General features: G+C 37.6%; 1 protein-coding gene across 1 annotated transcript; it reads left to right on the top strand.

The window, feature by feature from the left end:
* Positions 1-10,144: 10,144 nt before the first annotated feature.
* Positions 10,145-11,353, top strand: LOC124272350 (homeobox protein HMX3-like). The gene has a single exon (XM_046707524.1). It carries the CDS (start codon positions 10,202-10,204, stop codon positions 10,760-10,762), a length of 561 nt encoding a protein of 186 aa, XP_046563480.1. The 5' UTR covers positions 10,145-10,201; the 3' UTR covers positions 10,763-11,353.
* The last annotated feature ends 1,445 nt before the right edge of the window (positions 11,354-12,798 follow it).

Raw genomic sequence — 12,798 nt, 5'->3', positions numbered from 1 at the left:
ATGATCGTGACTAGACTGATTCGCTATCTACAATACGTCAGTGGACTACATGATAAAGTTACGTGTTGATGCAAGTTGGCCTTTAGATTAATCGCAAACTCCACATCTCGGACGTCTGAGAGGGAATTAAGTAATGGCTAATGGCTCTAATCTGAAATAATAACGAATCACCGGAAAATATAAAACAAGAGTTCATTGTTCATGTGGTTGATTGTCATGACTGGTCGTCTCCATATTAACAGAAAAGAATGCATTCATGAATCAAATCGTCATATTAACTTTTTACGCCTTATTTCCAATATATTTGTGCAATCCACAACAGATGCAACACTCTCTAATCGTTATATTCATACATGTGCATTACAACGACAGTTATTGTCCATTGAAAATGTTTCACGCAACCATATATGAATAATCGGCAACATTCGATTGTACTGCGTAGTCAGATATATTAGTTTATTATTGAAGAGTAAACGGAATGCTGCTTGTTTTCTCCTGTTGGTATCAAGAAGATAATATAGTTATTGGTTGATGGATCATAGGACAATATAATATTCCCTCAACTATAAGACTTGCACATTGTCCTGCTTCCTGTGACTTCCACTTAGACACAAATGTTATTGGTTGATGGATCATAGGACAATATAATATGCCCTCAACTATAAGACTTGCACATTGTCCTGCTTCCTGTGACTTCCACTTAGACACAAATATAGTCTTAAGGAGTTTATTACAGCTGTGTGTGCCTATAGTTTTCTCAAACGAGCGGCGAGGGAAATACATCGTCTGTAAAAGTACAGACGCTCTTTGCAAGTAATTCTCAGCTACATTGCCACAACAACAATCACGAAAAGCCTCAGATCATAGTGGTTAAGTTTGACACTCCAGCCCCCGCTTCATACAGCATCTTCTAAACCCGTTAACGATGTTCCCAAATTTGGGTGTACGCATCCTTGGATATAATCTAATACCCTGATATAGAAAACCTCTTTATCTAACGAATTACTGTATGATTTATTAGCCGAGCCATCTACACCCGACCAGGTGAGGTCGGCTTATCGCTTTGATCTCAGTATGGAAAGGTGAGACATGAATACTAACACGGCACACTTGACTTTTGTCTCTGGATATGGGGGGGACGAGCGTGGGTAATTAAGGGTTATACATGTACATTATTCCAGAAGAAGAGTGGGGTAGCGATCGAGATGAGGTTAGGGGGAGGTGTGGAGACAGCCCACGTGCCAGTAATGCTGGGTTTAGGGTAGTGATAAGGAGAGGGGTGAGACGGGGTGGCGATATCGGACTATTGTTATGTGTACACCGAGAACTGCAGATCGCCTTACACGCGCTGTTCTCCTGGCGACCTGATCGATCTCGCGACAACGGCATCGTATCGATCAGATATTAGGAAAGGTGTATACAATATGTTAGGGTATTATGTACACTCGCGACATATTATACAGATTGTTATCAGGATGCGTACATGCAGTGCCTTTAGCCTCTTGGCAATCATTGGGTAATTCGGGGGTATATCTCTGCCCACAAAGGTCAGTTCGTCTTCCAAATGTGGCCATTAGATGTATGTTTTTGAGACGTGTCACCGACGCGATACGACGATGTCTCCGGGTGGTGACATTGCCACGCCCTTTTATGCCCAGAGAGTTTAAACAAGGAAGTCGCTCATCAGTGAAATATCATCACGTTATGAGGGACATGAGAGGAATAATAATGAATTTTTGAAAGTACTCCTAGAAGTTGTACAAATGAGTTCAGTGTTGTTGGTACGAATTAAAGCACGAAAGAAAAATAACGTTGAGCAAACTCTGAAGTAACCTGTACATTCAATAGATGAGAAACATGAAAATATATATTGCTGCATGTTCAAAATTTGTAAGAACATTGTATTTTTTTTCTTCTGAAAGTCCACAATTAGAAACAGTTTATCCAGTTGATAATTATTTTTGTTAAAAAAAGCGCAGTTCCCTTTCTCCTCAATCCTGTCAAATTGTAATACTTAAAATTACATAGTAGTTAAAAATTCAGCAGATACATCGCCTACACATCTGCGTTTATACGGAGAATTTCATCAATCACTACGACATATAGATTCCATGGATATGTGGGTCTGTAATATGAGTAAGACCAAAATAACATTTACATTACCCTGTTTCTGAGTTACCAAGACTTGGTAACACGAATAGAGACAAAATGCCCTTTTTATTTATATGCAAAATATATTGTAAATTTGAGGGTTTGGATTGCTTCTACAGGATATAGTCAGATGTGGGTTTGGGAAGTAATCGTCATCAAACTACATCGAATGACAACTCGCAGTAATCACATCTCGTTACTTTATTACATACAGATAACCACCGCTCCTCCCCATATTATAAAATTAAGCCTTGTGAAAAATACCCACACTAAAATATCATTGTCATATCTTATTACTTTATCAAACAGTTAGCCCCAAAGTATTCCCTGTATTATCATATCAATCGTTCTATAACAACTCACTAACATTATATTGTATTGAAATATCCAATATCTGACTTTGTAAAGACATATTGCATCACATGATTAAGGAATTAGGAACACACAACTACCACTAACAAAACACTCTATTTGGATGGTAAATACACAGATGTAAATATAGCAGATATGACATGTTCAACCATGAACAATTCATCATATCTAGAAAAACACTGTTGCAATTATTGCAGTCCTCCTTGTTGTGTGTACAGCTGCGCTGTATGAAGCAACCCGTTCTCACATCACATACAACATCAAACAAAAGCAATTGGAGCAATCGCAAAAGAAATTGCGCAAAGCTTATTTTTCAATACTCAAAGGCTCTCCATGCCCACAGTTACTTCCCAGTGACCTCAATGAGTTGGTTCAGCTTACATTGATGCAACAGAGACAACAATCATAGAATATCCTTGCCTTTCACAAACATGTGCATATATTTTCCACGTAAGAAAGGCTAAACAATATGAAAACACCTACAAAACCGGCATTATGAAAATCTATCATTCCTTCAATGTTGCAATTTTGTTATTGTCAAGAATTAGTGGGGTATGCATCCACAATTATGAGATTCAGATTTTTTTCTTTCAAATGAACAAAACCGCGTTATTGCTGTTACACATGAAATGATTGATTTATCGACCTAAAACTTTGCAATTTTTTGTAGCATGAACAGGTAAAATGGATTTTTTTATTTCAGATGTTTATGTTTGCAATTAATTATTTAATTAGGAAAGTGAAAATAATATATGAACAGCGAAAAACCACTTGTTAACGGATGAACTTACAATTGCTCCTATTAAACTATTCACGACGACTAAGGGGCAGTGATTAAACAATTAACGAATAAGAATAGATGGTAGAATCATAATGACCTATTTTGATTATACATGTACGTACATGGCAGTGATTAAAACAAATATGTTGAGTGTTGACGAGTACAACGTGATACAGTTTAACACGCACGTTTCGTTGTAAACAGTTATGTACATGAAAGTTGTTTCCCCCGATCGAGCATTCTGTATAATTATTATCAACGAGCAGTTGACAACTGAACAAGTTTCACCTAGTTATCTGTACCCTTGGAGCTGGTATGAAAATAAAGCTCATGTCACTCCGTAGTTGAGGCCACAGACACCAAGTATTGATTCGACCACAGAGTAAAGTGTAAATAATGATTTCAATACTCATTTTCACATCACTTACAGATCCATGGACAGTCTTACATATATAATGTCACCAATGGTTTACATACATCTTGTATAGTTCAGACGGCAACAATGCTATTACTTATTATAGGTGTTTACTGTAACCATTTTAATTCATCCTAAATGTGTACCAATCGTACCGTTCAATAAGCTAATAAATGACTGAACGGATTAAGGATCATGTTTATATTAAATGTATATTTTATGTGTACGAGTGCTTGTGGAGCTTTTGGTAATTTTACACGGACATACCCCGTGAAGATCCGGGTTAAAACTATTCTTCAGCCACCAATGCTTGTTTAAGAGGCCATTAACGGGATCGGGTGGTCAGGCTCGTTGACTTGGTTGATGAATGTTATCGTATCCCAAATGCGAAGATCGATGCTCATGATATGAATCACTGGATAGTCTGATTCACTCGCTTATTTAGAGGCCGCCGTCACATAGGTTTACTTCTGCTGAGTAGAGCAATAAACAAGCAACAAGCCATCATTCATATATATATACATCATTGTCCATACTTACATGATGCGTTCGCAATTGATGGAATAAATAGAGTCCGTTCAATGTCAACAATCATCTTCTTTACATGCGAAATATTTTTCCTTCCATCTCCGATTTCATTACACCATACAAGTTACAATGTGATATCATCATTATAAAATATATTTATTTGTCTGGGAGGATTCAGACTGACGTATATATTCGAACATACACTTTGAAGGTAGTTGAAATATGAGACACATAATATGAAAACCACTCCTAAACACAAAACAACATACCTGTAAAAATATTATCGCAGAAGTAAATTGGGGTTATTACAGCTATTGTGAAATGAACAAATAGTGTCGTACCACTACTGGATCTGCGACAATGGCCGAGCGTGTAATGACTTGGCTTTTTGTGCGCCTCGGCGGAGAGTAAACAAACCGTAAAAATATTGTATAGGGATTTTCCCATGTCTGCTTGTCCCCGTAACCGTCGACTCTAAATCCCGTGTCACAGCCGCACCCCCGGGGTCTAGACACCCCTACCCCCCAGTGGCCCGACGGTGGTAGGCGGACAAGCTCCAGAATTACATAGATAAGTTCTTATAAGTGCTATGATAAGCTCATCCTAATTGACTCGTTTACAATGAACGTCGTGCAATTATATTAACACTTATATGATTGCTTTCATGCCAGGAAATAGGCGAAGATACTGACATAAAATTGTGAAATAAGAATGTGTAATGAACTGATGTACATGTTAACGAAGTGTGTGGAAAATAACCAGCTTTAAAATCACAGCAGGTGTTTTTTAAAAAACAATAAAAAAATCCTGGCATAGTAAAGATGTCAGGCAAGGTTGATTGACACAATAGTGTTGCCACCTGTTTATGAAATAAAGCTTTAAAATGTTTTATCAAATCTGTGCCTTATAAATTATACGATAAATCCAAATAAAACGTGATATCCATACATACAAAAGAGAAGAAAACAGATTTCTGAATAATGTAATTTCAATCAAATCAAACTTGCTATCGACGGACAAAAACAGATTTACGCCGCATAATATGTGAACATTGCCTTCAGCTTTAGGTAGTTTGTACAATGCTCTTTTCTCGTGTTTCCTGCCAGTTTATGAACACATATGAGCGCGTGTCATTTAGGCACATTACACGGTGTATCGCATTTACTAATGCGGGCTTTTCACAAGGGAAAGTGGGTTAAGTCAAGCAGAAAGTGATATAGGGACAGACAGGCAAATTTCCCTCTGTCTCATCAAGTTGCTCTTGCAAACATGACGTCCTTATTCCTGGTACTCTAATTGATCTCAACTACCCGGGTCTCGCAGCGGAGCCAATCCCCGATGCCTATCTGGCTAATCTTCTACCCCTCTTGAGTTTATCTCCTAAAGAAAACTGCTATTGTTGACAGGGATCACATACTGTTTTCTTCACTGAAGCGAATCTTGACGTTTAACTTCATTGTTAGACACCGCCATATTGGAAACCTTCGCTCCGCCGTGTTATTCTAATTGTCCCGATTTGTGCCGACCAATGAGAGACCCGCTTCTATCGCATACACGATCGACGATGATTGGAGAGGCGTGGTGTACTGGAGGATTCCTCTTTCATTAATCCGATTAGCTTTTGTGTTTGGCCAATCAGTGATTTTGCTTGAAGTTGTCACTCGTTTAATCCAGGGACACTTATTATTTTGTGATTATCACCGCAAATGGTAGATGAAGTCAGCCATTGACGAAACCACTAACGTGCGCTCATGTTGATTTAGATACACACCTTTCATCCTGCAGCAAGCACACTCTCGAATTTCACGTGGCTCGCCATTAGTTTGTGTCACCCCTTTTGAAGAAAGGACGTGAGTTTAGAGAGTACTGACCGGTATATATTTATCCTCTCTACTGCCTTGTTTACCAGTCGTTTGTCCGCTGGGAAACGGAACAATCGACATTAAGCAGACGACACTTAATATAACAAGAATACACTTGAAATATTTTTTCAATGAAATTATTTCATTGAAAGTTCTCCTGGTGTCCGGGAAGCCTTCTTGGAATTCAAAGTGTGAAACAAGAAAACTTCAAGCATGTCCGAGGAGCAACCAAGGCCGAAAAGTCCGGTGTCTGTTCCGCCCAAGTCGTCATTTTCTATCAGCAGTATCCTCGGAAATGATAGCGACAAAAAAGAGGACAAACCACTGGAAGCAGAAGACAAAACCAAAGAAACAAAGGATGCTGTGATTTCTAGTATATCCGACATTTATGCCAAATATCAAGCTTACTCGGACGCCGCCCTCACTGCACGTGCAAGTTCCTTCAACTTCTGGTACCCGTGGTATTCGTCATTCGTCCATTCACAAGCAGACGTCAATGGTACGTATAATAAGTAACATCTTAAATAGCATTAAAAGCGGAATTGGAATAATATTTTTACCTAAATATGCGTTGTTGTGTTCGTAGAAAAATTGTTCACGTTTATTATAGGGTCTTTTTAAATATGAATAACAGTTTGATTGGAGACAAATAGCAGTTGATCAATTAATTTCCAAGATGAGAGGGTTTTCATTCAGTGTATTTCCCCACGGCTGGTTGAAGGGAGGTCGTCACTTCAGCTCAAGACCTTTAACATTATACAATCTATTTTAGACTAACACCATCAGATCCAGAGAGCGAAAATACTTTCAAACAATGTATATTTTGTCAAGTTCTCCTCACAAATCTAAATAAATAAATAAATAAATAAATGAACTGCCACATCATATCGCAGAAAATTAGTTAAAACAAATAGTTGATAAATTTGATCTAAAAACTTGCAGCAATTTACGAATATCTACATGGCATTTCTTCAGGAAGACTTGCATGTACACCTATTGTTTTCACTTACAAAATACTTATGAAAAAATGTTTCTGAAAGGACTTACCATTTGAAAACGTTAACATTTCCTTATATAAGAGATGAAGCATATGTTAACTGAAAGAAAGAGAACGACAATGTAATATATATACAATGACTATTATATTAACATTTCTGAATGTAGCTGCCCCATCTAGCTGTATTTGTACTCGGGAAATAGTTCTGGGGTTACGGGTTATTTGATTGATAATTATCAGTTTCTCTATGATAAAATATAACACTGTCGAAACTCGACAGAAAGAGAAATATCAACAATTTAGTATTTTTCATTTGAACTGGTATGCTCAGCTATTCATAAAAATATTTTTTCCAAACTTTATCGAAGAATAGTAATCAGTCGACAATAAATATAATTGTATGCTGCATGTTTATAACTATATCATCGTGAGTTTAGTCCCAGGTTTAAAGTGATGTACATGTTGTCAAGTGCTCTAAATAAACCGCGCCTTGCTCTAAAAAGACGATATACTTGTCATGGTAAATCATGCAAACTCTTCTTGTCGCTAGTTTCTTCACGGAATATTCACTCCTAAACTAACACCTGAGTCTTCCGTTCTGCAATGCCAAAGGAGCCTTGAAAAATATCAGGAATTCACGGGCTGTTTTAGTTAAAGCTTATCTAAATAAAAACGGCCTTGTGTTTCTGAACCGTTTTAACGAAAAAAGCTGAATAATAGTAAAAGGGACCTGACACCTACGGACATCACTAGATAATTCTGCAACACATTCAAGAGTGAAGCGGAAAACAGAGTACGGATAAAAACGAGTCTAATAATGCAAACAGTTATATATTATTTATGTAACCTTTTTCTGTGATCATATTCTTGTACTCAAAGAAAACGCTTCATAAGGCAAAAGAGCATATTATTTTATGACAGACAATAAGTAAATATGCTAAACATATTTCTTACACAAACTACCCCTTCTAAAATATCGACGTTGACGCGGCGGAATTTTTAAAAGTAGTATTGCACCTAGTGTTTCCTTGGAGATGCCTGCAAGACACATCAAAATGTAATTTACAGATGGTTTCGTATATTCTTTATTCTATTTTATGTGAACATATCTGTTTTGTTCATATTGTCTAACCACATATAATTAAATAGTAAATAAAACCCCCTGATGTATCATATAAAATAGAATTATTCCAATAAATAATCAGCAGTGTAAAGTATCCTTTCTAACTCATTTTAATTTGTGTTCGTGTAGAAAAACGAGATATGTTTGCGGCTGACCACTTCTTCCGGTGATTAATAACAATTCACAACAAGCTTATCATGCGATTAATATATATTATGTGGTTATGAAATTATCTAATCTTAACGGAAACTTTGATTTCATTAACAAGATGCTGCTTTAGTTGAAACACTTCGCCTGTTTTTGTCGATTGACTTATTACAGGTTTGATGGTAAAATCAAATCAATTTAATTTTCAGTTTTCACCATAACTAACAGAATATTTTTTCTCAAAATAGAACATTTATGTGTGGAATAGTCAGGTAAATATTTTGTAATCTATTGAGATGGGGATATCTATACCTTTATAACACAAATGCTCCTGTCCGTGATAGATATCAACTCCTAATTCACCATCTTGACGAGCATGCTGTCTTAAAGTGAGAAGTGGGAAAAAAGATCAAATCGTATTAGTTATTCCAAATTAAAAAAATTCTAAAGACTCAATAATCATAGAAAATAAATTTGGCCAATTAAATCAAATTTCAAAAAACGATTTTAAGTATCATGTGATGCATTGAATCGATCTTAAATAGATTTAACGAGTTTCAGTTTAAAAAAATATTTTCCATGACTCATTTCAGTTTGAGGTAAGGTTTGAAGGTGCTGTTGATATCACTGGCTTTTCAGCTTGAATGGAAATAGAAAATAAAATAACACCCAGTTGTGCGACATTGATATATTGAAATATAAGCATCATCTGTTATTTTAAAGGAAAACCTATAAATGTAAGTTAAAATTCTTAGATAGTACTTTCTCATATAAAAGTGAATTTAAGCATCGAAATGATCAATTATAACATATTTATTGTTGGGTTTATACAATGTATAGTGTTATCTCAGCACTTAAATGTTTTTCTAGTGTGATGACTGTTTAAAATATAATCAACACAATGGGTGATTGATAACAAAATGCTACGGTGTAGCTCATGAAAATTAAATCTAAATTTTTGCTTTTCAAATCATTGATGTATTTAAACGTAGATGCTATTTTATGACAACCTATGGTGATAGTAAGGGTCGCTGAGCGTTGTACGATACTTAGTGTGATATAACACCCAGTAAGTGGTGACACTGGATCCGGCATTCAGGGACTATACACTTCGGATCACAGTATCCAACTCGTTTCGGTTTCATTGCCATTTTGATGGAAGATACTATGACGCACTTGTTTCATTTGTTCATTGCGTTTTTCAACGTATTGCTGCATGATTATTTATTAATGATGAATGTGAACATACGGGTGAAAAATTATATTATCAAAATTAATTGTTATTCTGATCAGGAGTCAGTGTCCCTGGTGATGAGTTCATCTGATTCTTGTGGCAGATCGGGAAGTTCGATGCGTTCTTATTAGTTCACAAGAAGATTGATTGATTCTGTTGCCAGTATTTAATGATACAGGATATTGTGGATGATAGACAACATAAACTTATTAATAATCACTTCCCGATAAATACAATTTGATGCCTATTCTCAACGTTTATCTACAGTGAGATACTTGTCATATAAAAGGCCCGGTTGTCATATTAGCGACACAACAAAACTGTAAACTTCCAAAACTTCATCACCAAAGATAAGCTCAGTTAAATTCTCACGAGGCTAGAGAGGGAAATCTCTGTACGTCTTTCGCGATACAGTTCGTACTAATGCACCTTTTATAATTTTGCCATATCATCATTTTATATACCATTCAGTGAATGATGGAATCTTTAAGAATTCATTTAATTTCAAAAATTCAATTTCCAGCTAGTGCCGCAGCTAAACTACGAGCAGCTTCCCCGAGATGTCGCTCTCCCTTGCCCTCCCCTACAGGGATGAAGCCACTGCCCCTCAGGAAGAGTAGCGAGGGGTGTCCATCAGAGGACCCGCCTTCTCCCGGGCGGACATTGAAAGATGATGATTCTGAGGATGACGACGAAGAGAGGCCAATGAAAGAAGGTGAAAGTCAAAACAGCGAGGATGACGAAAAACGAAAACAGAGGAAGAAGAAAACAAGGACTGTTTTTTCTCGCAGCCAGGTTTTTCAGTTGGAATCAACATTTGACATGAAACGTTACCTCTCAAGTTCAGAGCGTGCCGGCCTAGCCGCATCGCTACATTTAACTGAAACCCAGGTGAAAATATGGTTCCAGAATAGGAGGAATAAGTGGAAACGGCAACTGGCAGCGGAAATGGAAGCAGCTAACATATCCCAGCGTGCCTCTCACCGGATGGTGCGTGTCCCAGTGCTCTATCATGACAGTAACTTCTCAGGGAGTAGGGCGGACAGTCTACATAGCGGCTCACCCCCTCTAACCTCCTCCCTGAATCCCCTGTGCTATCCCCACCCATACCCCTCAATCTCATCTCTCCGCTCTCTACACAGCGCGGTATGAAGTCAGCAGGCCTGATCCTCAATCCCCTTACGTCACGTGACGAAAGTGCTGGACGTTAAATGACGCCAGGGTCAATCTGATGGGGATTTTACGCAATTAACAAACTTATGACCAGAATAAACCTTGACTTTGAACTCAGGCGCCCGTGCCGCATGACTACATTTAAAACATGATTGCAATTGAGGAACCGGATGGTCACCAGAGGAAATTATTCACAGTTTATGATGGGTGCAAATAACAAACTGTTAATCTGTTTTAAACCCCGCATAGCGTCCCCCGTCGGTAGCTTCTGTGACCTGAAATCGGAAGCTTAATTGAAACGTTGGTGACACAATGCAGTACCGCAATACACGGCTGTAGTATACGACATTTATTTATTGTATTAGTACCCAGACACGTGTCTGTCTTCACCTGATGGAGGCTACCACACAGGCTCACTTGAAGCTGATGATGTTGCAAACACGGAGACGTTAGGGAAACAGTGTCTGTATGATGAAATTATTCGTAAGGAAAGTACTGTTGTTGTATATTTACATGGGATTGTTGTATATTAAATGTCAAAGTATAATAAAACATGCTTTGTATACTGAATGGTCTTTGTAGTTTTTATTTTGTGTCCAATTTCCATCTGTCTCCTAGGTGTATGAAAGTAGTGATTTTATTCCTCGAATTGCAAAGTTATAACCATTCTATGTTCAGAAACACATCGATACATCGGAAAGCACATGCATCTTTTCCTCTCTAGCCTGCCTAAGTACTATCCCTTACAGAAACAATTTTCTCAACATGTTGATTGCAACTCATGACCAAGGATATCAGGAGTTACGATTGTACATGATAAGGCAGTTATGTGGACAAGTGAGTGTGTGTGCGTGTGTGTGTGTGTGCGCGCGCGTGCGTATGTGAGTGCGTGCGTGTGCTTGTGTGGAATGTGTGTATGTGCTAGGATTGTACATGATGAAACAGTTGTGTGGACGGTTGTGTGCGTGCGTGCGCGCGCGTGTGTGCCTGTGCCTGTGTGTGGAATGTGTGTATGTGCAAGGCGATAGGATTGTACATGTTGGGGCAGTTTGACCAACAGTTGTGAGTGCTAGGTGTTAAGCTTGTACATGCTTAGACAGTTGTAAGTTGACCAACAGTTGTGAGTGCTAGGTGTTAAGCTTGTACATGCTTAGACAGTTGTAAGGACAATGGGTGTTAGTATTGCACATAAATCATTGTAAAGATAATTCTGTGTGGTAAATGTTAGTACTGTACATGCGTGTACGTGGTTGTAAGGACAGCTGTATGTGATATGCGTATGTTACTACATAAGTCGTGGTTAGAAAGCTCCATAAAATCCGTACAAAGACGGATATATCGCTGTGTCAAGCAAATGTGCAACTAAATCCTTGTCTCAAAGATGATCAAAATCCTTAAAGCAATCAGAGAGTAGAAACTATCTTAAACAAGTGGAATTAGTGTCATGTCGAATTTAACAAATTCAAAGAATTTGTGCAATTTCAAAAAGACACCCCCTCCCCATATTGGGAGGTAAGCCATTGAAGAGGTGGGCATCCCCATGGGTACATGTCTTTTCCCCCTCCTGCAGTTGAATTAGGCATTCTACTCGGACTGGCAAAATCAAATCAAGGAAACTTGGCCAAGATATCTTTTCCTACCAGATTAAGTATATTACTAGTTGGTTGTATATTACTAGTTGGTTGTATATTACTAGTTGGTTGTATATTACTAGTTGGTTGTATATTACTAGTTGGTTGTATATTACTAGTTGGTTGGACCTTTGCTTTCCTAAATGGTATATGATCAGATAAATTTTTATAAATGGCAAAAGATGCAGTTTATTTTCACTGATTTGTCCATCAGATCAGATTTAAATCAAAACAAAATATAACAGACACAAGACGGTTTGGCATGGAAGAAGTCGTCAATATCTTAGTTATTTTAATATTGCTAACAATATTACATGAGTAACAATATCAGCGTCCACATTTCACATCTTTGGGGGTTCAATCAAGCATGCTCTTTCCATGGAG

This window comes from Haliotis rubra, unplaced genomic scaffold (genome assembly GCF_003918875.1).
Source record: "Haliotis rubra isolate DU_JTF1 unplaced genomic scaffold, ASM391887v1 Scf169, whole genome shotgun sequence".
In the NCBI taxonomy this organism is placed as follows: domain Eukaryota; kingdom Metazoa; phylum Mollusca; class Gastropoda; order Lepetellida; family Haliotidae; genus Haliotis; species Haliotis rubra.
This window is presented reverse-complemented; position numbering and strand designations above follow the sequence as displayed.